Source organism: Doryrhamphus excisus, linkage group LG10 (assembly GCF_037039965.1).
Source record: "Doryrhamphus excisus strain RoL-2023G ecotype Guam linkage group LG10, RoL_Dexc_Guam_v1.1, whole genome shotgun sequence".
In the NCBI taxonomy this organism is placed as follows: domain Eukaryota; kingdom Metazoa; phylum Chordata; class Actinopteri; order Syngnathiformes; family Syngnathidae; genus Doryrhamphus; species Doryrhamphus excisus.
This window is the reverse complement of record NC_136366.1, coordinates 12,563,074-12,588,177: the sequence shown is the minus strand read 5'-3', so window position 1 is coordinate 12,588,177 and position 25,104 is coordinate 12,563,074. Positions and strand designations below refer to the sequence as shown.

Here is a 25,104-nt window from a genome sequence, read left to right as displayed (position 1 = left end):
TCTGTTTAGGGAACACCTGAGAACAAGGATCCATGTGTTGGGTAGTAGGCCTGGAAGGCTTTTACACAATGACACCGGCTTCTCAGGAAAAACCTTCAACGGTACCAGAAAACTAATTATTTGGCTGACCATTAAGCTTTTTAATATAAAACACCAAATAATACAATGTATGTACTGTATGTCATCAATAAAAAAAAACTATTGCCATTCTTGAAAAATGTCCACATTGTGGTCAATTAATTAATCTTTTGATCTGTTATATTATTACGCTCCATCTGCTAAAAATAGATTGTGCCGCACAGAGAGACCACCGCCAAGGACAGGGTCAGAATTTCCAGAGAAATTAAAAGTCTGGATCTGGAACTCGGAGAATAACATACAGGGGCTATTGCTTGGTCTATGAAGCACTTCTACACATTTCTTAGAAATACAGTACAGGAAGTATAACTTTTCAAATACTTTTATTTCAAAGATTTGAACATAAAACTCCGACATATGTTCTGGCAACAAAATGCAATGACATCATCTAAGAGACTGAAATGGGTACAGAGTCACTAACGTTTAATATCTTTCAGCGCTTTGAAGTACTTTATGATCTGTGCTACTTAGTGTGTCTGCAGGCTAGTCGGATTCAGTTAGAGCATATAAAACAAAATACAGTTTTAACATAATTAGAGCCCTGTAGGCACAAAATAACACCCCTACAGTCACCGTTGCGATCCTGTTATTCTTTGTATACACCATATTGAGCAGGTTATGGGATCACTGCAGGGACATCCAAGATGGCCACCTAATGGACTAGGCTGGACTTAGCATATGCTAACCCAGGGGTGGGCAAACTTTTTGACTCGCGGGCCGCATTGATATGACAAAATTTACAAACAACAGACCATGTCAAAAAACGAAATTGATAAAACCATCAAAAGGTTGGCTCAGGCCATGATGCCAGGTTGTATATTGAGTTTAAATGAAATACTTTGGAAAGATTGGGCGGGCCGTATTCAAACACTTGGCGGGCCGGATGTGGCCCCCGGGCCGTAGTTTGCCCACCCCTGTGCTAACCCTAGCCAGGTACATTCATTCATTCTACCGCTTATCCTCACGTGGTTCTCGGGGGTGCTGGAGTCTATCCCATCTGGTACACCCTGGACTGGTGGCCAGCCAATCACAGGGCACATATAGACAAACAACCATTCACACTCACATTCATACCTATGGACAATTTGGAGTCGCCAATTAACCTAGCATGTTTTTGGAATGTGGGAGGAAACCGGAGTACCTGGAGAAAAACCATGCATGAGAACATGCAAACTCCACACAGAGATGGCTGAGGGTGGAATTGAACTAGGGTCTCTTAGCTGTGAGGCCTGCGCGCTAACCACTCACTAATTAGTGAACTTTTCCATATGGAGTGGTGAAGAAAAACACAGCCAAAAACATACCACTTCCACACGGAACATGAGGACAACTTTTTATTGCAGTATTCCACTCTATCATGCCATGGCTGACTACAAAGCGATCATTTATAGACGGAGGGTGCAATGTTGGAACCAAGATATAGACAATATAGACAGGGCGGGCTCTTCTACGTAGGGGCGCTGGGGCACCTCAGGGGCAATATGACATCTACGACGAATGAGGTTTATCCTTCATAATGTCACAAAAACCTTCTCTCAAAAGGTGAGGCCAATAACATTTTGCTGACCTTTGGTTCTCATGACCAGGTTCACATATTACTGTCAGAACATCATTCAAAAGTCACTTTTGCATAATAGGGGGCCTGATTTTATGTGATTGACAGCCATGTGCAGTTTTATAGATGCCTCCCTGCCGGGTAAAGCTCTCTCACGGTCAACATGATGGATGATCATCCATTATTATTGTGCAGACATTAGTCATGTTTTTTTCTGGGCACAGTACATTAACGCAACACTTTGACTGCACACATTCTTTTCGGATGATACCCTTTTAGGGGTCAGATGTCAAGATCAGAGATGGTGAGCAGGGTGACAAACACACCACGTAACATGCATTCTCCATGCCAGATCCACTATCGGCACACACACACACACACCGATCATGACAGCTGTCCAGTATTACACTGATAGAAAGGGGGGGGGGGGGGGGCAAACAATTGGATGCAGTGTGATGTCCTTCCAGGGTAATCCATTTGTAATGCTTCACTACATACAGTAACTACCCATGGGGGCAAGTCATTAGGTACATCAAATAAGAGTCAATACAAAACCAAACATTCTGTGGAAAAATACCACTGGAAGTCACACTCACAACTCACAAGACTTCATCTTAGAGAACATCAAAGCTGTTTTTTTAGCCAAAAATATATACGTACATCAGACCCGACCACCGTAAATTAATTTCCCTGGTAATCAATATTAATACCTTTAATATTTGTGTACTTTAACTGCACTTTTTTGGAATTTTCAAAACCATCATTCCCAATCCTTATTCATTCATTCATTCATTTTCTACCACTTTTCCTCACAAGGGTCGCGGGGGTGCTGGAGCCTATCCCAGCTGTCTTCGAGCGAGAGGCGGGGTACACCCTGGACTGGTCGCCAGCCAATCACAGGGCACATATAGACAAACAACCATTCACACTCACATTCATACCTATGGACAATTTGGGGTCGCCAATTAACCTAGCATGTTTTTGGAATGTGGGAGGAAACCGGAGTACCCGGAAAACTCATGCATGCACGGGGAGAACATGCAAACTCCACACAGAGATGGCCGGGGGTGGAATTGAACCCTGGTCTCCTAGCTGTGAGGTCTGCGCGCTAACCACTAGACCACCGTGACTCCCAATCCTTATGTGAACACATATTTGTTTCCGTTTTCTGTGCATTCTAGCACAAGAAAAACTAGTTAATATGAGCTAGCTAACAGTGGACGTCATGAGAAATGACTATTTTGATAAAGCCCACACAAAATCACCTCAGTTTACATAATAGACTTGTATTTAACCAAGCTAAAGTGATATTGTTATTGTAGCAGCTAACACGAAAAACTATTTTCATCTGGCGGACTGGCCGTTCGTGTCTCTCAATTTTGCTACGAAGACTCAACAAGGAGAGTTTGCTATCAGTGTTTTTTTTACCTGAGGACTGGAGCACACGTCTTGTGCTGGAAGACACAGCCATCCTGAGGAGAGTGGATATTTGTCGCTGTATCTATGCCCGCTCGATGTGAAATCAATGTGCCGAGGGAAAAACGTTTGGGTAATGTTTTAAGTAAGTATTATGAAGTATTACATGTTATCAGTGTACTTGTTATTGCATGAACACAGCATGTAATATCAAACAAGAAAACACTGTTAGAGGTTTTTTTTTTTAAAGAGGGCTTCGTCGTCCCCATGACGTGCATTGTTAGCCAGCTCATACTATTAACTTGTTTTCTGGCATTATAATGCATGGAAAAGGGAAACAAATATGTGATGTTTCACAATGATCGGCAAAAATCCCCAAAAAACTGCATACTTGGATTTTTCAGTATGCGGTCCTCGGTGGAAAAAGTTTGGACACCCCTGTTCTAAAGAGTGCGCTTAGCGGAGTTCCGTAGTAATTGCAGTAACTGTGTGGATTAGGACTCCATAAAGCTGTGATATTGTATCCCAGCTATGTCTACCAAGCTACACTTCACATGTAGTGTACTTGACACACACACACACACACACACACGATACACGGAGTATGCCATTCCAGACATGTTTACTCAGACAAAGTTAGATCCCCGAGTAGGAACCCTTGGGGCTTTGTCTTCGGTTCCCCTCCCTCACATTGCCTCCCCATCCCAGCTTGTCCTTTTGAACCCTCTATGATGAAGACTAAGGTTCAATTTAAAGGACTTTGCATGGCCCCGCAGGACCGTCTCCCTTTCACTCTTTTTTTTTTTTTACTTGCTTGATCTTTGGCTGAAATTTACAGTCTCCAGTTATAGTGTTACTAAGAGAAAACCAAGCCACCGTGACCATATTCCCATCATTTAGAGATGCATTGGCTCTCTCTGGTGCTGCCATCATCTTGTGTGTGAACAGGGAGAGGTTTTCCATGCTCTCAGTCTAGTACTGAACTTTCTCCTTTTCAACACCTTATTGGTTCCACGTTGGTCCCACTGAGCCAACATTACTTGTTTGGCTTCAATTGCTACACAAAAGTCAAATAAACATAGGGAACACCCACCTTTTTGGCCTTAAGTGAGAAACAGTGGGATTACGTAGGAGTCGTTTGGCAAATTGGAGTAAAAAACATTTTAAAATGTATGCAGTTATTAAGTTGTGCTTAAAAATGTTCCACTCGGGTCTTGTAGATGGCAGTGATTGACATGATAATAATAATTCAATTTAAATGATATGGGGGCGGCACGGTGGACTAGTGGTTAGCGCGCAGACCTCACAGGTAGGAGACCAGGGTTCAATTCCACCCTCGGGCATCTCTGTGTGGAGTTTGCATGTTCTCCCCGTGCATGCGTGGGTTTTCTCCGGGTACTCCGGTTTCCTCCCACATTCCAAAAACATGCTAGGTTAATTGGCGACTCCAAATTGTCCATAGATATGAATGTGAGTGTGAATGGTTGTTTGTCTATATGTGCTCTGTGATTGGCTGGCCACCAGTCCAGGGTGTACCAGATGGGATAGGCTCCAGCACCCCCCGCGACCCTCGTGAGGAAAAAGTGGTAGAAAATGAATGAATGGTTCCCTGCCAAAATTAAAATGGTCAGTGACTCCGCCCTTCATATAGCTTTATGAAAATCAGTTGTGTAGTTTTTGAGTGGTCCTAATTCCATACACAAAGAAAAAGACCTTCATCCATGTACACGCTGGATGTCATAAAATACAACCGCCATTTGTTTTCCTCTGCACACAGTCTGGCTTTTGGCCAGCACAAGTAAACTACATTTCAAGAGATTCTGGCGTGCCAACACGAGGCTGCTATTCATGCATGCCCACAGCTCCTCGTATGGATTGATGTTGGCCGCCCATGACCAGCTAGCTCTCCTTGCAGACACCTGCAATAACAATCGGGGGCCGTAGCAGCAGGTTAGCCAGCCAGCGAGCTAGCTTGGCTCTTTTTATACAGTCATCTGATCCAAGCTCTGGGCTACGTCAAGCTCTTAGACGCGCTGATACAGCCAGACGACGAGAGGTCCTTCTCAGGTTTTGACAGGAGCGGAACGAAAAGATGAGGTTGCTGATGTTGTAAAACTCCTATCGTTACATTGATGCCGACTGCAACATGGTGTCAATCAAAATATCAGGAGGTTGCCTATAGCCACAGCTGTTGACGGCAATGTTTTTGGACCCAGGACTGATTTAGAGACCCGACGTTTAATTGCTTTTGCAGACCGCCACTACTACCACTACTGGACACTTGACTGAATAGAGATGTTAATGAGAGGTAAACAGACCAATGATTGGTGCCCTAACGGTTCTAACATTAATTCTGTGGTATTACTAATGTGGTTCATACTCACCCAATATAATGTAGGCCTCTTCCTTAAAGGTGCATCCTCCTCCTCTGTTTCTGGAGTATTCTACTCATCAGCATGTAGACGGGTACAACTCCTCTCCTGAATTAAAGCGCAGACAGAAAAAATTACATGAGTAAATCCTGCATAGAGATGTGCAACGGATACTTAAGAAAAAAAAACACTGCAGGGTGTTAGGGGTTTCCGCTACATGTAATTGGTTGTGGGGCTATTAAAAACTGATATCAATTTATTAGCAATTTTGATATACAGTAGTACCAATTAATCAGTATTGGTGAATATGTAATATGTAGGGCTGCACGGTGCTCGGGTGGTTAGCGCGCAGACCTCACAGCTAGGAGACGAGGGTTCAATTCCACCCTCAGCCATCTCTGTGTGGAGTTTGCATGTTCTCCCCGTGCATGCGTGGGTTTTCTCCGGGTACTCCGGTTTCCTCCCACATTCCAAAAACATGCTAGGTTAATTGGCCACTCCAAATTGTCCATAGGTATGAATGTGAGTGTGAATGGTTGTTTGTCCACCAATTATGTAAGACTATTAAACAGCTGGTGAAATAAAGACAATATGCAGATATACTTTTTTTTGAAGCAGTGAAGGGTGATGATATAATTAAGAAGTCCTATTTCTTAGCTGCTTCTTCGCCTTGGCCTTTGGTTTTAAGTCAAGACCAAGACTTTGAGAAGGGCAGATCAATTCAATTCCAAGACTCCGTTTTTGAGACCCAGCAAGACCTAGACCAAGACCAAAACCAAGTTTTTGAGACCGAGTTAAGACCAAGAATAGTCCAGTTGACACCAAGGCAAGACCAAGACTTAAGGAAGCGAAGATCAATTCACTTCCAAAAATGTAAGTTTTTGAGACCCAGTCAAGACCAAGACCAAGACCAAGACCAAAACGAAGGGAAGCACAGATCAATTCAATTCCAAGACTATGTTTTTGAGACCCAGTCAAGACCAAGACCAAGACCTAGCCTAAGACTAAGGGAAGCACAGATCAATTAAATTCCAAGACTAAGTTTTTGAGACCGAGTTAAGACCAAGAAAAGTCCAGTTGACACCAAGGCAAGACGAAGACTTAAGGAAGCGTAGATCAATTCAATTCCAAAAATGTACGTTTTTGAGACCGAGTTAAGACCAACACCAAAACAAAGGGAAGCACAGATCAATTCAATTCCAAGACTAAGCTTTTGAGACCCAGCCAAGACCAAGACCAAGTCCAGCTGACACCAAGGCAATACTAAAACTTAGGGAAGCGCAGATCAATTCAACACCAAGATTTTGAGCCCAAGTCAAGACAAATACTTAGGAACTTTGACTAAGTAAAGACCAATACATTCATTTGACAGTTTCTTATTTTAACAACGCCGTACTATTATGTCTGCACTTGGTGGACAGGTATCACGTAGACGGCGGACTACACACTAGAGTGGTTTCACTTTGACAAGATCGTGACCAAAGTGAAATCCAAAGCTAAAAGCTGTATTGATCCAGCGAGACTGGGTGTTCACTTTCCTTCAGAAGATGTAGTGGATGATATGGATTTTAGCATAAACTGCTGTGTGTGTGTGTGTGTGTGTGTGTGGCATCCAAAAGGAGTGTTCTAATTGACATTCTGCATGACATGCTACAATTAGCACTGTAAGATAAACCACACATGCAAGAATGAAGTCTTTGGACTATGTTGTGATCTGAAGTATTATCAAAAATATTAAGTTAAACCCAGGACATTTTTCCAGACAAAATCATGTTATCTGTGAGGCATTTTATCGCCCCCGGGGACAATATGGACTCCCCGCCAAACAGTGGGCGATATCCTGAATGTGTTTTTTTGCAGCATTACAGCATCATTTCATTAGCATTCCTTCTCCATTAAGCAGTGAACTCGCCTCTGCAGGACATCCTCGTAAACAGCCAAATGTGCTTGCACAGCTCCGACGTAGTGCCTGGACGCTACGGCTGAAGCTGAAGCCACGCTGAGCTGTGAATCATAAAACGGCATAACGGTGCCCACAAAGGACAGTAAAGCACTCTATGTGGGCTATACACTCACTTTATGGACCTTTACTAGCACTTGACTTTGGACTGTGTGTGACAGTCACCTGCTGACAGCAAAGTTTGGCAAGTGCTGATTAAGGACGGAAAATAACTCACTGTTGTTTCCTGTTAAACTTCAGCTTTACAGATGCCATGCCATTGTGTTATAACGCTACTTCAGACTACTTCAAACTCGATCTCTTTCTTCAATTGTGATAAAGTCATGACATATTTGGTCAGCATCGGCACTGTGGGTAGATTTCCTCATCCACTTCTTCAATTTTGAGACATTTCCTGCACTGCACACATTTCAGCTTTACAGATGCCACATCATTGTGTTATAACACTACTTCAAACTGTATCAAACTCTTTCTTCAATTGTGATAAAGTCATGACATATTTCGGTAGCGTGGGCACTACAGGCAGATTTACTCGTCCACTTCAATTTTGAGACATTTCCGGCTCTGCACACAGCAAGACATACATTTCAGCTTTACAGATGCCATGCCATTGTGTTATAACACTACTTCAAACTGTATCTCTCTCTTCGATTGTGATAAAGTCATGACACATTTTGGTAGCATGGGCACTATGGGCAGATTTCCTCGTCCACTTCTGCTTCAATTTTGAGACATTTCCTGCACTGCACACAGCAAGACATACATTTCAGCTTTACAGATGCCATGCCATTGTGTTGTAACACTACTTCAGACTACTTCAGACTACTTCAAACTCGATCTCTTTCTTCAATTACGATAAAGTCATGACATATTTGGTACCATGGGCACTATAGGCAGATTTACTCGTCCACTTCTTCAATTTTGAGACATTTCCTGCACTGCACACAGCAAGACATACATTTCAGCTTTACAGATGCCACGCCATTGTGTTATAACACTACTTAGAACTACTGCAAACTGTATCTCTCTCTTCAATTGTGATAAAGTCATGACATATTTTGGTACCATGGGCACTATGGGTAGATTTCCTCGTCCACTTCTTCAATTTTGAGACATTTCCTGCTCTGCACACAGCAAGACATACATTTCAGCTTTACAGATGCCATGCCATTGTGTTAGAACACTACTTCAAACTGTATCTCTTTCTTCAATTGTGATAAAGTCATGACATATTTTGGTAGCATGGGCACTATAGGCAGATTTCCTTGTCCACTTCTCCTTCAATATTGAGACATTTCCTGCTCTGCACACAGCAAGGCATACATTTCAGCTTTACAGATGCCATGCCATTGTGTATGTCTTCAATTCTGATGACGTTATGACATTTCCTGCCCTGCATAAAGTCTGATAGATGTCATGCCAATGTGTGTTTGGAACAGTTCTTAAGATATCAACATGGCCCAAAAATGGCGTCTTTCTTCATATTTGATAGTTACACTTCTGCTTTACAGATGCCTGATCAGCTGTAAAAGGAGATGTGTGGTATCAGATGTCAGAGTAAAGGTAAATTACATCCAACTAGGGGCAGCAGCTGTTTTTGCATTCCTGTCTCCAATAACCAGAAGGAAGTGCGTCTTTTCAAAAACAGATGCAGGTAACCGGGCTGCATTGTTCATGTGCTTCCGTGTTAATGGAAACCAGAGTCGTTGCTTTTGCACAACACTGTGGGCTACAGGGTAAAATCCTCAATGAGCACGTTCACAAAAATGCAGGCTTCGTCCCCTTTTATGGAGACATTGGTAGTTTTTGCGCAACCAAACTATTAGTCAACAGTGAGCTATTGTTATTGTATCTGCAGAATAAAAGTAGGTCTATACTGCATGTACAACACACTGAAACACTTTAAGTGTGCGGTAGACCCCAAATTGCTGCCTCACTTGACACGACATCCCCAGCATGAACGCAAGAGTCATTTGGACAGTTATTGCTGCCAAAGACAGCTGGTGGTGGGTTTGATCACTCCAATTAGTCACAATCCCTCACTTAGGTGGAGACCAGTTGAGCTGTCAATTGCTTAACAAAGACCTGGATGAAGTTTCTTGCATTAGCACACATGTGGCTCTTCTTCTTGTTCTTGTGGTAGTATCCAGAAAAAAAGCGCCTATAGTGTTTGTATTACTGTTTACGCTGTACATTGTTCATATTTGATGTCATCAATTTATTATCCACATTATTATTTATTATTATACGGGAGCCAGGCAACGGCATTTGGTTGGTAATTTCACTGCTGTGTTATTGTGCAATGACAATAAAGAAAGTCTAGTTGACTGACTAACTAATCTGACTAACTAATTAGAAATGAGTAAATGTTTTTTACTTCATCTGGCTTTAGGTTGAGGACTACCTACTTTAACTTCAATAGAGTACTGTATAGATAAATATGCAGTATTTTGTACCGGCACAAAAACATCACACGTGATGTATAACCCAGAAAAGTTTGCATGTGGAATCGGCAGATTTCGTGTTTCCCAGCATGTATTGTTGAATTTAAAATTAGTATTTTTATTCATATGCCTCTTTAAAAGGTATTATTTTGTACAGACATATTGTAATACTTTGAAAAGTGATGTTATTTGTAGTCGTGTATAGGTAAACTATCGTTACTTTGAGTCCGAATCTGACACCTTTAGTAACAATTGTTGTGCAATCTGTGATATACATAAAACTGTGGCCACTGATTGATTATAATATTAGGGAATGATTAAAACTGAAAAATATTATTTTAAGGATATTCAAGTACCATCATATAAACCAGTCAGTGATTCAACACAAGCCAATTCCAATTAGACCCTGACACAGGTCAATAATTGTTACTTTTCAAAATAAAACTTTCTTCACTTTAAATATACCAATACAACTACTTCCGCCTGAAATACAATGATCAAGTCTTTTTCATTTTTTTCAGGATTTTTAACCATATAATGGCGAATATGTTTAATGGGAAAAGTCTGACTCTTTGATTGCAATGCTGCTCTTGTGCAAGTGTACCTAATAAAGTGTCCAGTGGATTTAGATGCATTTCAAAGTCTACCAAATGAATATTACATCCTATCTTTATAACAATTGACAGACTGAAACTTACTCCAGTGCATGCACACACCCCCGTAACCCCCCCTCATCTCGTCATCATCATGACGGAGTCCCGTTTGTCCCACAGCATCAAACACACCTTTCCACTGTCTTAACAAGCGAGTTAGCAAGCAATTGCCATCCTGTGATCGAACTCCACTTCATTACGGCGTCTTACCTTCTAATTTGAGGTACAAATTAGGCACCAACTTCAGACTAAGAGTTCGAGGTCGTCCCCAAAAAACACATGCGTCCTCTCGGTGCTGCGGAATACTGTAAGACTTGTACAGGACGTACCTTCCAGGCACACGAGAGTCCTCTTTGCTTGTTTTCTTGGAGGCTCGATCTGGGTGTCTTTCTGCCAACAGCGACCACCTCTGGTCACTTGGGGAAGTGCAATCACGTTATAGTACAATGGTTTGGAGATTTGAGTTTTGAATTATCTTTGTAAAGATATTTATATTATTTTTGTCTCTTTGTAAATGCAGACTACTTTCATTTGCTACATCGAATACTGTATTTTATGATTGACTGTTGTTAAGATTGTTATGACTCTTATCCAAGCTCTGGTTTTGGGGTAAAAAAAATGTCAGTTTCCTAAAAATAAAATTTTAAATTAATTTTAAATGTTTGTTTTTTCCAAAACAAAACTCACACTCAAGATCCTCAAGATCCATTTGTTTGAGTGCATCTGTACATTACCATCTTTGTTAAACCTTTGTATTAGAACCAGATTAAGGAGGAAAAAAAATACATAACACTGTTTTTATTCCACATATGAAAATTAGAAAGGCACATAAAAAATGGCAGGTCTGTAGGACTATATACAAATATTTTTGTGTTCATATTGTAAATGATCAACATCAGAAAGGGCCAATCCATAGGAAAACATATATAAAATATAAATTATGAGCAAGATATGAATGTGTACAGCTATTCTACTCAAGGACGGGTAAAGTGAAGCTGCCTTCCTAATTAATTTAACGATTTAATATGATTTTCAGAGAAAAAAATACAGTACGAATAATAAGTTTTATCATAATTATCTGATGAATGTATGGCCTTTTTAATATCAATAGTAGTTCGTACATCTACTGTATGTACTGTATACTTGTATAATTGAAATACAATAGTACTGATATCAAAATGTGTTTTTTTTCCCTGACAGGGTCAGCATTATAATCTTATTCTGTGGAAACACAACAAGACCCTCATCCCACTCAAATTACTGAAAAAACTAAGAGAATGCTGCCCAAATGCATTTTTACATCCATAAAATTGCACTTTAAAGAAAATGTCAAAAAAACAAACATAAAACAAACAAATACACACATATACAAGTCAGGTAAATTTAAATATTTAGCATTTGACTGACATAGTTATGGAAAGATACTGCATATATTGTTGCCAAATGATTTTGGTTGTCACCCTTTTTTTTGTTGCTGTTACTGAGTGGAGCGGATCAGATGTTAACCGTGTGGGCATGTTTCTTGCACAAAGGTTTGTCTTTCTTGGAGAAGAAGGGTTGTCCTTCCAGATTAACGGTGCAGACCTGAAGAGAGAATGACACAAAGGCATGTGATGTGCTTTTATGAAGACTAAGGTGTAGCGCCACACCTGTAGCTACGGTACATCGCTCACTTGTTTTGACCAATCTTCTATATGAGTGTTCTGCTGTTTTACGGAATCTGCTGCAAAAGCATTCTTTATTCTTTTTTTTTTTTAACCTGAGTTTTGAATCGAACATGTTAGGAGATTGAGTTGAATTGGGCGGATAAAGTCTCTACTGCAGGGGTGTTCAAAAGGTGGGGTCAGGGGCCATTGTATTGTATTTTATTGACCTGAATAGGTAGGATTCAATATTAATAAATGTAATATTTTCATAGTTAGGAATCAAAAACCTGTTTCTGACTTTATATTTATATTTTTTTAAACATGATTAGAGCCTTGTAGACATGAAATAACACCCCTATAGTCGACTTTACATTCCTATTATTCTTTGTTGACAACACATTGCTCAACTGTAATGCTACAGGATCCATGCAGGGACACCAGATTGCCGCCATTTTAAACGCAACATGCTACGGTGCTAAATAGTTAGCCTAGAATTTCATTATTCTAAACTTAAGAAAAGGTTTTTAGCAGGAAGCGTGGAAGAAGGACACAGTAAGAAACCAAAAACTTACCACTTCCACACTGAATGGGAGCTGACACCATACAATGTGAAAGTAATGTAGTCAATGTCATGTGTCATCAATGTAACATCACTGGGGCCTATCGACCAGAACACTACATATATTTTATCTTAGTCACTTATCGGTTTAGATTAATTCGTTAGATTAATTAGATTAATTAATTAGATAAATTTTTTGCAAAACCGCAATAGCATGATGGAGCGATGTTCAAAACCATGGACCTTACCGTGCACACAAAGCAGGTGTCATGCCAGGTGAACCCTAAAGCTTCCAAGAACTTGTCTCCTGCCTCAATGGGGAAGTCACAACCATGGCAGTTTGTGCCAAACAGTTTGTAGTAGTCTGTAATAAACAGCAAACACATCAGTCTTGTATTGAAGTGACTATACTTAGCTCAAACATGAAAATGTGGGTAGATGTACCCATTTCACAGTACGGCTGTCCATCCTCCATGTGGAACATGTTGCCTCTGATTGGCTGCTGACAAGCCACACACACAAAACAAGACACGTGCCAGGTCTGCTTCAGTGCGTTCATGATCTCCTGGACACAAACACAAACAAAAGGTATGAGAGCTGTATGTGTACATATGTGTACATATGCATACATATGCGGTACATGTTGGATATGTTTCCCCGAATGAACAGTAGTACTTGCAGTAAAGATGTACACTGAATGCAGACAAGATAAAAATCAAAATGGCTGCTCATACCCCCAATATCTTCTGTTGGCAAAGGGCACAGGTGGGAGCAAAGAACTGCTCATAGCAGTACTCGCAGTACACCTGACCCTTCTCCTCCACAAATCCACGGTCCACCAGAGAGGAGTGGCAGTGGGCGCAGTCAAACTCCTCGGGGTGCCAGGACATGCCCATGGCGACCAGGAAGGGACCCCTGAAATGGGACAGCATGACACAGAAAACATGTGAAGATGTTTTCAGCTAGAAGATGTGTTTTAATGGTGATATTTTCATATTTTCATGAATACCTGATGACCTGATTGCACTTGTGGCACATGGGGGTGCGTGTTCCGGCCGGGATGTGCTCGGCTCGCTGCACCAGGGAGTTGAGATCCTCAGGATGTGGTTGTGGGACGGGTCGCTCTGGGCCTTTGGGAGGAGGGTTGGTAACCTTGCCCAACGAAGGAGTGGCAGCACCTTTACGGAAGCCTAAGAGAAGGAATACTGTGATTTACGGTAAACATTTTTTTATATAATTCATCCTTATCGTCTTTACAACAGATATGTTTGTCTTGTCAGAAGATAAAAGCCAAAAACATCTGAAGATCTCCCGTCGTCCTTGCATGATTCATGAGACATCTGGGCCCTCACACTGCAACCCCACCCACCACAGAAAGGAGATCCATTTTTCTCCTGTACTGGGGAGGAAAAACACATTCCCCGAGTCAAGTGTGGACACCTGCGAAAATAACGTAACAAATGAAAGGGATGCATTTTTTCTTCTTTTTGTCTGTGTGAAAACATTTCCAAGATGGAGGTCAGTGTTTTTGTGCCCTCAGAAAGAAGAGCTGCAGGGGGAAAGGGAAGAGACCCACCACTCAAACAGAAGCGTTATTATTTCAAGTCAAGTAACTACTATTCGTAACAGAATATTAGTCAAATTAAAAAATAAATACAGTAAATTAGTAAATTAATAAAAATAATATTTGTCAAATATTAGTTATAACACATTTTTATAAATAAAATAATATTAGTAAAATATTAGTTGTATTCGATTTTTTGTACAAAATATTTTTGTATATAAAATATTAGTAAAATTATAGTAAAGTATTATAAAAGTTATTTTTATACAACTATTTTCATTATTATTACATTATCATATATTTGGTTATTTATATTTTTGTTTAATTATTGAATATTTAATTGTGATTATTAGATTTTATATTTTTATTGTATTTAACTTTACAATACAGTATTAAATTAGTACTACTACTAAGTCAAGTAACTACGATTAGTAACAGAATATTAGTCAAGTTAAAAAATAAATACAATTAGTAAATTAATACAAATAATATTTGTCAAATATTATAATATATATAATTCGATTTTATATTGTTATTGTATTTTACAATATAGTATTAAATTAATGTATGATATTATAGTAGTATCATTATAGTAATTATTGTATATATATGATTAATATTATTGTTATTATTGCTATTCCATTATGTAAAAACTGAATTAGTTATTAATAAATAATACAAAAACATGTGTGTAAAAATAATGCCAATATTTCATAGACCACATATTTTAATCTGAATTAATGTGACACTAAACAAAGTATTTGAAATGTAAAAATGTGAGGTACTACCATATAAATTGTTTTGCAGTAAACAAAAAAAGTACCATGACTTCCAAAACAGCCTTTTAACGTGTATCAGGATTAAAGCCTAAATATTGAGTCCCATTTGAATACAATCTTGATAGTGAACGCACAATGCAGGGGAGTGAAATTACTTTTTCACTGTGGGTTCTTATCTAAAAAGTTGGCACTGGGATAAATTCAAGCGAGCAAGAGTAAAGAGCACAGAGGGTGGTGGTGTTGGGGGGGGACTAAAGCAAAAGAGTCATCGCTGTCTGGCTGTGGAAGATAAGCAGGGAAAAGTCAGCATGAGATGACAGCAAAATGGAATCACAGCAGGGAGTCGTGGATTTATCTGTTTGATCCTAACTGCATATAAAAGGGATTATTCTTATGCTTCAATATGCATTAACAATTCATATTGGTGTTGACTTTACTATTGCCGTCCTGAATAGAACCTATAGACATACTGGACATGTTTGTTTACATCAAGTCAAGCACGTGTTTACTACAACAACCGAAGAGTCTTTACTGTCTGCAGCCACTCCAAAAGAGGCGTCTCGGGAAGCTTTCCACCAAATAGGACGTGACCCTGCTACAGTGGGGTGCAGCCGACAGCATCAAATTACACAATCTATCCGACTCAAAAAGGGATCACAAGGAAAGCCATTAATCTGTGCTCATTAAAAGATCCACTTGGTTTTTATACAGCTCTTAATCTTTAAAATGGCTTATGTTGTGGTTCACAGCGCCCTCTGATGGCGTATTTGTAACTACAGAGGATGAGTTCTACCATACCTGTACCTGCTGGGCCCCCAAGCTGGGAGGAGGGCTTGTTCTGGGCTGGGGGGCTCTTGAATGCAGACGGAGCCACGATGTTGCCGTTTCGAGGAGGCGGAGCCTTGGAATATGTTATGGCTGCAGGCAAGGCGGGCACGCTCTGGGATGTTTTATCCATAACATCGCTAGGAAATAAATACACACTCGGAATAAATCGCAATTTAGTATCAAATGTGCGGTTCACGTTTTATGACAACGCCCCCTTTAGAGTGTATAATATTGTGACTTCATTCAAATCTCAAAATGCTTTTGTCAATTTGTGTGTGGTTATAGCAAGGAATAGATACAATGTGAAGAAAAGGCAACAGGAAGGAAGAAAAATAGATATTTATTGAGATGACAGATGTATTCTATTGTGGTTAGTACAGAAAACAGAAAAGAAACAGGAAAATTAGGCAGAGGATACAGAAAGTGTGTAGCAGCACACATAACCACATACAGTAAATACAAATATACACCAAAATACTATGTCAAGTTGTTGTTTTTTTGTGTGTAAGTCAGAGCAAAAATATATTTCAGTTCATTGCACAAAAAGCAGTTATGATACAAACTAAAACACAGCATTGCCTCCAGCATAAGACTATGGAGCATTTTTTTTCCATCCATTCATTTTCTAGAGGCGGGGTACACCCTGGACTGGTGGCCAGCCAATCACAGGGCACATATAGACAAACAACCATTCAAAACTCAAATTCATACCTATGGACAATTTGGAGTCGCCAATTAGCCTAGCATGTTTTTGGAATGTGGGAGGAAACCGGAGTACCCGGAGAAAACCCACGCATGCACGAGGAGAACATGCAAACTCCACACAGAATCGAACTCGGGTCTCCTGGCTGTGAGGCCTGCGCGCTAACCACTCAGCGTTTTTTTCTCTCCAAAAATGAAAGGTCGTCAGAGTGTTTCTTACCGTCACTCTCACACACCAGTGACACAAAGATCCACTTGTGGGGAAAAAAATACAATTAGTAAATTAATAAAAATAATATATGTCAAATATTAGTTATATTATTTTTTAAGTAAAATAACATTTTTTTATATATATAGTAATATTAGTAAAATATAAGTTGTATTTGATTTTTTGTAAAAAAATATTGTATATATAAAATATTAGTAAAATTATAGTAAAATATTATAAAATTTATTTCTATACAATTATTTATATCATTATTACATTATCATATAGTTAGTTATTTAAATTTTTGTTTAATTATTTAATATATGGGGAGAAAAAAGGTGAGGTTGGGTGAGTTAACAAACAATAGAGGAGGTGTCACAAATAATTGTATACAAATACATTTTATAATATTTTACTATAATTTTATATATAAAAATATTTTTTACAAAAAATCTAATACAACTTATATTTTACTAATATTACTTTATATATAAAAAATATTTTACTTAAAAAATAATATAACTAATATTTGACAAATATTATTATTATTGTGTTATATTCAGGGTCGTCTTATATTGGAGTCAATGCCTTAAATGAAAAAAAAAACAACATCTCCCGCCTACACATTTAGCACCTTGGCGGAAACACCGTGATGCCAATCCCTGAGCTTGTTGTACTTGTGTTCTACAACTTCTGGGTCCAACTTGTTCGCCCTGATCCATGACGTCACACACAAATACAACACAAGAGAGAGACACATCGGCAGGTGAAAAGAAGGAAAGTCAGGGACAGGTGGAAAAGATGATGTCATCTCAAGCTCGCTCATGTTTTTCAGCACGTACCGTGACAGGCACACTATGGTAATGGTTTTATTTCATTTGAACATGCATCAGATTACAATTGAGTGCATCCCATAATCAGTTCCCAGTTCCACATGTCCAAAAGGAGTAGGAAGAAGCAAAGCTTATTAAATCCTACCCCTCCGTCTGGTACTTTTACAATCAGTAACTGTTACATTTGTTCACTTCCTGCTTTCCATAATACAGTTGAAGTTTTTTTTGTTTTTGTTTTTTAAAAAATGTACCTTGTACCGAAGTACAAGGTGATATGACCATCCAATGACATAATGTGTACCATAGTAAGTGTCAATATAGTGATATATATAGCACATCATGACTGGTTCAAGACTCTTCATCCTTGTATTTAGCAAACATCAACTGCTTGTATTGTTTCTTGAATTGGCTCATCGTTGTGCATTGTTTGATTTCCTTACTCAATCCATTCCATAGTTTGATTCCACATACTGAAATGCTATGGCTTTTTAACGTAGTCCTAGCTTAGAAGTGTTTCAAATGTACTTCTTCCCTGAGATCATATTTCTCCTCTCTTGTAGAGAAGTATTGGATGACATTTTTAGCTAATTGGTTGTTTTTAGCCTTATGCATTATTTTAGCTGTTTGAAGATGAACTATATCAGCAAGTTGAAGTATTTGTGATTTTAGATATAAGGAGTTTGTATGTTCTCTGTAGGCGGCATTATGAATTATCCTTACTGACCTTTTTTGCAGTACATTTAGCGAGTGAAGATTGCTTTTATAGTTATTAGCCCATATTTCCACACAATAAGTAAGATATGGTAGAACCAGAGAGCAATAAAGAGTGTGGCGTGATTTCTGATTGAGAACAAATTTTGCTTTGTTCAATACTGAAATATTTCTAGCCACCTTATGTTGTATATTTGTAATATGAGGTTATATATATATATATATATATATATATATATATATATGCATTATTATAGCTGTTTGAAGATGAACTATATCAGCAAGTTGAAGTATTTAAGGACATACTGCAGAAACACCACTCAAACATCTTCTATGACAGGAGCATTCTGCTGTTTTTAAGGATAGACTGAAAAAAAATAGATTCTACTTACTTTTTTCCATTGTTGTCAGGAGCCTCCTCTGCAAGAAGACAGGAGAAAAACAATTTGAGTCAAATTTCTGAACTGTATACGTGTTTCAAGAGCTACAGTGCATGTCTGTCCTGTTTTATACCTCAAGGGCACTTCCTGGTCTAATCTAAAACTGTTTCCAGCTGTTTAGGATGCATCCTTCAACCTATTCCTGCTCTTTTAAATGACACTAGTAGTTGCTAGAACTTTGTACATGTTCACATTTACATGTACACATTTAAAATCCAAGTCATGAAGTTGGTACACACCATTTTCAGTGCCGGTGAGTTGGGCCAGGATCCGGAAGGAGCGGGATTGAGAAGTACCGGTTTTCGGGTGCCAGTCTTCAGTGTCCTCGATCAGTCTCTTCTTGCTGGCCTCACTAAGGGCAGATGCGTGATTCATGTTGGAATCTTTTCTGTGAATGCAGATTACAATTTGTGAATTACGTCAGTGGCTTTTTTATCCAAAAATTTACTGTTTTGTTTGTGTTGTTAAGAAGTTATACTAATGGTCACAACATGGTACACGTGCTTCAATCAATCACATTGACAATACCCTGCCTCGCCATAAGATGGCGATATTACACTTCATAAAGTAAGACCAAAACAGGGAGGGACACCCACAATACGAAGTTTATATACAGTATTACCGATTTGTGTTTCTAATTGACTTTGTAGTTTTAGTAGTACAAGTGCAGTAGTACAACATCTCTCCATCACAATATTAGTGTTATCTTTGGAATAGAGAGTCTTAATGCAGGAGCACATCAATTTGTGCAAGTGAATATGTTTACATGCACACAGTTCAAAAGGCGGTCCAAAAGGGTGCAGTTCTTAATCTGCGTTTGATTCTAAGTAATCATAGCCATGACAAGTCTGGCTGTCCTTAACAGGAGCAGTGATTGTGTGGGCGCTGAATAAACAATACAATAACAGAAACAGATGGAACAAGTGTGTGTGTGTGACTGCACTGGGTCTACAGTGCATTAAGTACAAGCTCTTCATAATACAGTATCTCACAAAAAAAGAGGGACCCCTCACATTTCAGCCTTTGGAATATATTTCCCAAAGGGATAATGCTACATAAATTGATATACTCAAGCTTGTGTCACATCTGAGGCTACACGAGTGCTGCCAACAGCTCATTGAAGGGGAACAGGGATTGCAAATGTGCTGTGACATTCCCAAGAAGATCATGATCCAGTATGTCCTCTCGAGTGACAATATAAAATTAAACTTGTATATACTGTAATACTTTGTTAGCTTTTATAGCAGTAAATGTTGACTATCCATTGTGTGCAGTCCTTGAGGAGATATAATAAAACGCTTGCCGAAACCTGAGGCACGTACTCACTTTTGTCAGTATAGAAAAGCAGGTTGCTAAGTGAGGGCACAAAAAAAAGGGTGCATACAGTACATGCTGCTGTTAATCATAAACCACAGCAATGTGCACACTCGGGTACAGAAACGATCATTCACAGGACTAACCTATCTGTCTCCGCCCCCCCCTGTTGGCAAAGAAAGGAAACGTAGGAAAGGTTTGAAGGCAGGAAGAAGTATGGATAGATTGATACTTTGGAATTAAAGGCCCCTTCTGAGTGTGCATAGAGACAACCACAACAAAACATGCACACATGCAGCAGCAGAAGCCTTGAAGGAGCTTATAATAATGTGATAAACCAATGAAAGGGAATGAGGAGGATCAGCGCTTTCTCCCAGATGACGGTGCTTCTCACCTTATCAATAAGGGACCAAATCTGCCCGAAATCTGTTCCCAAAGCTCATGACGTGAGGTCAAAACTCACAAAACGTAAAAAAATAAAATTCCAAACACAGCTGAAATTTCATGTTGGACATTTGAACCTTCAAGGATAAGACATCAACTTCCTCCACAGACAACCTTGGAATTTGTATTTGGAAAGTGATACATTCCATATTCACCTCAACTTTCTTAGCTTTATCCTGCAGGGAAATGTTTGGTTTCTTCAACACTGGTGTCAAGATTCCTGACACCAACTTGAGACATACCATAAATGATTTCATTATGTCTTTGGCTAAAGGATGTGAAAAGTCATTCCAATAAGTTATATACTATATGCATATACCATAATGTTTGGGACTACATTAGGAAGCGGAAAGGGAAATGTAGCAAGTATAAAACACAACACAGCAGCAACAGAACCAATGTTGTAATATAGTAAGGCGCAAACTGCTGTCAGCCAGCCAATGACTTCAATGTAAACAACAGTACGCAGAGTGTAAGACGGCAGCTGTTGATATCAGTGGTCTTAGATCCGGTGCTACTTGCTTTTGTAAAGCAAACACCCTGTGACTATAGGAAAGAATCTAGTACTGTATAAGCACCAAGTTGCAATTTGGCTTTGGTCTATGTAGATCAGGGTTTTTCAAAGTGTGGCACGCTGAACCCACAGGTACCTACACTACCACTCTGTTTACTCTTTAACTTAGAAACTAAAAATCAATTATTCATTCATTCATTCATTTTCTACCGCTTTTTCCTCACGAGGGTCACGGGGGTGCTGGAGCCTATCCCAGCTGTCTTCAGGCGAGAGGCGGGGTACACCCTGGACTGGTGGCCAGCCAATCACAGGGCACATATAGACAAACAACCATTCACACTCACATTCATACCTATGGACAATTTGAAGTGGCCAATTAACCTAGCATGTTTTTGGAATGTGGGAGGAAACCGGAGTACCCAGAGAAAACCCACGCATGCATGGGGAGAACATGCAAACTCCACACAGAGATGGCCGAGGGTGGAATCGAACTCGGGTCTCTTAGCTGTGAGGCCTGCTAACCACTCACTAATTAGTGAACTTTTCCATATGGAGTGGTGAAGAAAAACAAAAACATACCACTTCCACACGGAACGGGAGGACAACTATTTATTAGAAGTCGGGTCTCCTAGCTGTGAGGTCTGCGCGCTAACCACTCGTCCACCGTGCTGCCCAAAAATTAATTAATTAAATTAAATGATATTTTTCTCATGCTATAAGAAATTATTTGAATGTTTTTCTTTATTCTTTTCAAGCTGCTACAGGAAAAGGTTGGAATAATGCTGTTCTATAGGAAAAAGTCTTTGCACTTCACAGACTCCTGTGATATAATTTATTACGGAAGTATGCTGGCACCCAACCCGGCCTCCAATCCATTCCAGTGTTCTCCTGAAGGGAACCATGCTGCCAAGCTTGTGGTCAATCTCTCAACTCCATACTCTGTTCTACTGCCAGGACTTCACCCTGTGGAATATTCTGACAAGATGTGCATTGTGTGAAAACCGTGGTGATGAGTGATGTGTGTGTGGAAGGGAAGGTCTCATTTTCTTCAGTAGCACAGTTAAATGTGGCCTCAGTGAACCACAGATGCCTCCGTCCGTAGCTGCTGACAAAAGCACGAGGAGAAACCCCCCTGTTGTGGAAGCACACATGGGACTGCTTTGATTCATGGTACCTACCCGTTGAACTGATCTACCAGGCCTTGGCTCTCCAGAAGGCCGCGCCTCTGCCCCATGGCCACCTCGCAGGCGTTGACGTTGGAGTAGAGGTTGATGGGGGAGTTATACACGGACGGCTGCGGGACATTAGGCTGGGAGGTGGGTGCTGTCACTCTGGCTGGGGAGGAGGCCTGAGATGATGGGGAGGAGGAGGACAGCGTGGATGGGGAGCTGATGCTGGAGTGAGCGGGGGAAGAGTCCGCCGCCGTGAGGCTGGACTTGAGTGGGAATGGGGGGTGTGGCGGTTGAGAGGCGCAAGCTGGCGTGAAAGCGGAGGATTCAGAGGGGATGGATGCTACGGAGGGGGGGGTCGGCGCATCTCTGTCGCCCCCGAATGGCCGAGCTGTCTTGTTGTACGCAGGCTGACTTGACGGCTTTGTGTACGTGGCGTTGGGAGCCGGGTGGGTGATTGGGACGGGCTTAATGATTTCTTGAGGTTCATCCTGCATCGAGGTGAGGACACACATCATGCAGCACACGAAGATACTACTATCAACTACTGCATTGAAAAGCACTGCAAACTCAGTGGCGCGTCAATATCAAAATAAAAGTCATGCTTGTGACATTTAACACAATATGGCCTCTCATGCAAAGCAAATGATCTCAGAAGGACACAGTTCAATTACATGCAGTTCAATTTAAAGGCCAACACCATACCTTAGAACTTCCTTTGGCAGCTCTGAAAGACAGGAAAAAGGAAAAAATTATACTCTGTGACACAACAATACACCAAAAAAGTCATCTTATTTCTGGACATTGTATTTCTGAGATGCTAATATGATGTGGCAACTCATGGGGTGTTGTTTTACTGGCCTTGACACTATTTTTATTTTGGTTATGTCAGCACTTTTCAGACATGTCAAGGGGAGATTAATTGGATTAATGTGTACTATGGCACTGGAATGCCACCCTCAAGTTTGAAAGATTTATACAATGGACTTTGTTGCACATAAAAATTACCGTAAAACGGGGTTATAAGGGACGGTGGGGTAATAGGGGACAATTTTCGGGAAAATGTTTTTTGAACGATTTCTTCAAGAATATATACTTCTTTGAAAAAAACAACAACACAAAGCAGCTTCCTGTTGAACATGAAAAGGCAGAATTACATTTTAAACATTTTCACAAAAATTGTCCCTTATTACCCCCAAAATTGTCCCTTATTACCTTGCCGTCCTTTGGCACTATTTTTATTTTGGTTATGTCAGCACTTTTCAGACATTTCAAGGAGAGATTAATTGGATTAATGTGTACTATGGCACTGGAATGCCTCCCTCAAGTTTTAAAGATTCATACAATGGACTTTTTTGCACATAAAAGTTACAGTAAAACGGGGTTATAAGGGACGGTGGGGTAATAAGGGACAATTTTCGGGAAAATGTTTTGTTCAAGAAAATATGCTTCTTTGAAAAAAAACAACACAAAGCAGCTTCCTGTTGAACATGAAAAAGACATAATTACATTTTAAACATTTTCACAAAAATTGTCCCTTATTACCCCAAAAATTGTCCCTTATTACCCTGCCGTCCCTTATAACCCTGTTTTACGGTAATCTGAAAATAATTTTTAAAAAAGTATTGTGAATCAAAGAACAAAGTTTGCACAAAACGACTCCATCATAGGATCCCACATTTTCCCACAACAAAAGGTGATGCAGCAAGCTCCCAATCTCAAGCTACATTAGTGTCACTGGGCTCCCTCCCCCTCTCCTACTTGCTATAATAGGAAAACAGTCAACAAAGTCTAGAGTATTTCCTTTCCAACACCGGCCTATTAGTGTGCCCCACCCTCCAGAGCCAGATGTTGATGTCATTTCTACCTACAGTCCATTTACTGTTTCCACTTAGCAGTTCATATGCACAAAGCTTATTTTCCAGCGTGCTTGCGGAACATCAACACGCAGTGCCAAAGAAAACAGCAAAGGGGTGTTGAGATCAAATGGCACATTCCATTAGGAAGATGACGACGAAGCACGCCGTGCAGTATTGTATGTGCCACCGATGGGCCGGAGTGGATTCACACCCTATCTGTCTTTTCTCACAGCAAACTGAACAAACACAAGTAGGGTGGTCCTCTGGTGGACATCTGCTCAACTCTATGCTGTTTTCTGTCTCGCTGCCTGGCGGCTTGCATCAAGGACATACTGTACTTTATGGCATGGAGATGATGTGAAAGAGTTCAGGATGCGATGATGTCTGTGAAATGATAATACAGAATGATGAAATTTCATCCAACAAGATGTTTTCGTCTGGATTTTAATATTAGGGATGAAGAGTAGGACAGGGATATTCAGGGAAATTATGGGGATACTTTTTTAGGGGGTGGCGCCGGACTTCTTTCTTCACAGTTACTGTTATTTTTACTTCTCTACTAATCTAAATAACAAGATCCTCTATATGACACAGTTCAGTTCCAAATGTCCATCCATCCATCTTCTGTACAGCTTATCCTCACGATGGTTCACACCATTCACACTCACATTCATTCATTCATTCATTCATTTTCTACCACTTTTTCCTCACGAGGGTCGCAGGGGTGCTGGAGCCTATCCCAGCTGTCTTCAGGCGAGAGGCGGGGTACACCCTGGACTGGTGGCCAGCCAATCACAAGGCACATATAGACAAACAACCATTCACACTCACATTCATACCTATGGACAATTTGGAGTCGCCAATTAACCTAGCATGTTTTTGGAATGTGGGAGGAAACCGGAGTACCCGGAGAAAACACACGCATGCACGGGGAGAACATGCAAACTCCACACAGAGATGGCCGAGGGTGGAATTGAACCCTGGTCTCCTAGCTGT

General features: G+C 40.1%; 2 protein-coding genes across 5 annotated transcripts in view; both read right to left on the bottom strand.

Moving 5' to 3' along the window:
* Positions 1-10,933, bottom strand: part of bmpr1bb (bone morphogenetic protein receptor, type IBb) — a 39,368-nt gene extending 28,435 nt beyond the window's left edge. Inside the window, exons 1-2 of the mRNA XM_058065002.2 lie at positions 10,749-10,933; positions 5,494-5,589 (exon numbers count right to left, since the gene is read on the bottom strand). The gene's annotated coding sequence lies outside the window, so the exon portion shown is untranslated. The remainder of the gene's footprint in view (positions 1-5,493; positions 5,590-10,748) is intronic.
* A 388-nt stretch (positions 10,934-11,321) lies between these two features.
* pdlim5b (PDZ and LIM domain 5b) overlaps positions 11,322-25,104 on the bottom strand; it is a 37,534-nt gene continuing 23,751 nt past the window's right edge. For 2 of the 4 annotated variants that reach the window (XM_058054994.2, XM_078794143.1), the window contains exons 4-13: positions 22,955-22,976; positions 22,259-22,740; positions 19,048-19,196; positions 18,761-18,788; positions 15,885-16,051; positions 13,753-13,933; positions 13,478-13,658; positions 13,188-13,308; positions 12,992-13,107; positions 11,322-12,122 (exon numbers count right to left, since the gene is read on the bottom strand). In XM_058054994.2, coding sequence (XP_057910977.2) covers positions 12,033-12,122; positions 12,992-13,107; positions 13,188-13,308; positions 13,478-13,658; positions 13,753-13,933; positions 15,885-16,051; positions 18,761-18,788; positions 19,048-19,196; positions 22,259-22,740; positions 22,955-22,976 — 1,537 coding nt within the window. In that variant the 3' untranslated portion in view covers positions 11,322-12,032. The remainder of the gene's footprint in view (positions 12,123-12,991; positions 13,108-13,187; positions 13,309-13,477; positions 13,659-13,752; positions 13,934-15,884; positions 16,052-18,760; positions 18,789-19,047; positions 19,197-22,258; positions 22,741-22,954; positions 22,977-25,104) is intronic. The other 2 variants (XM_058055003.2, XM_058055012.2) reach the window with 2 other exon arrangements.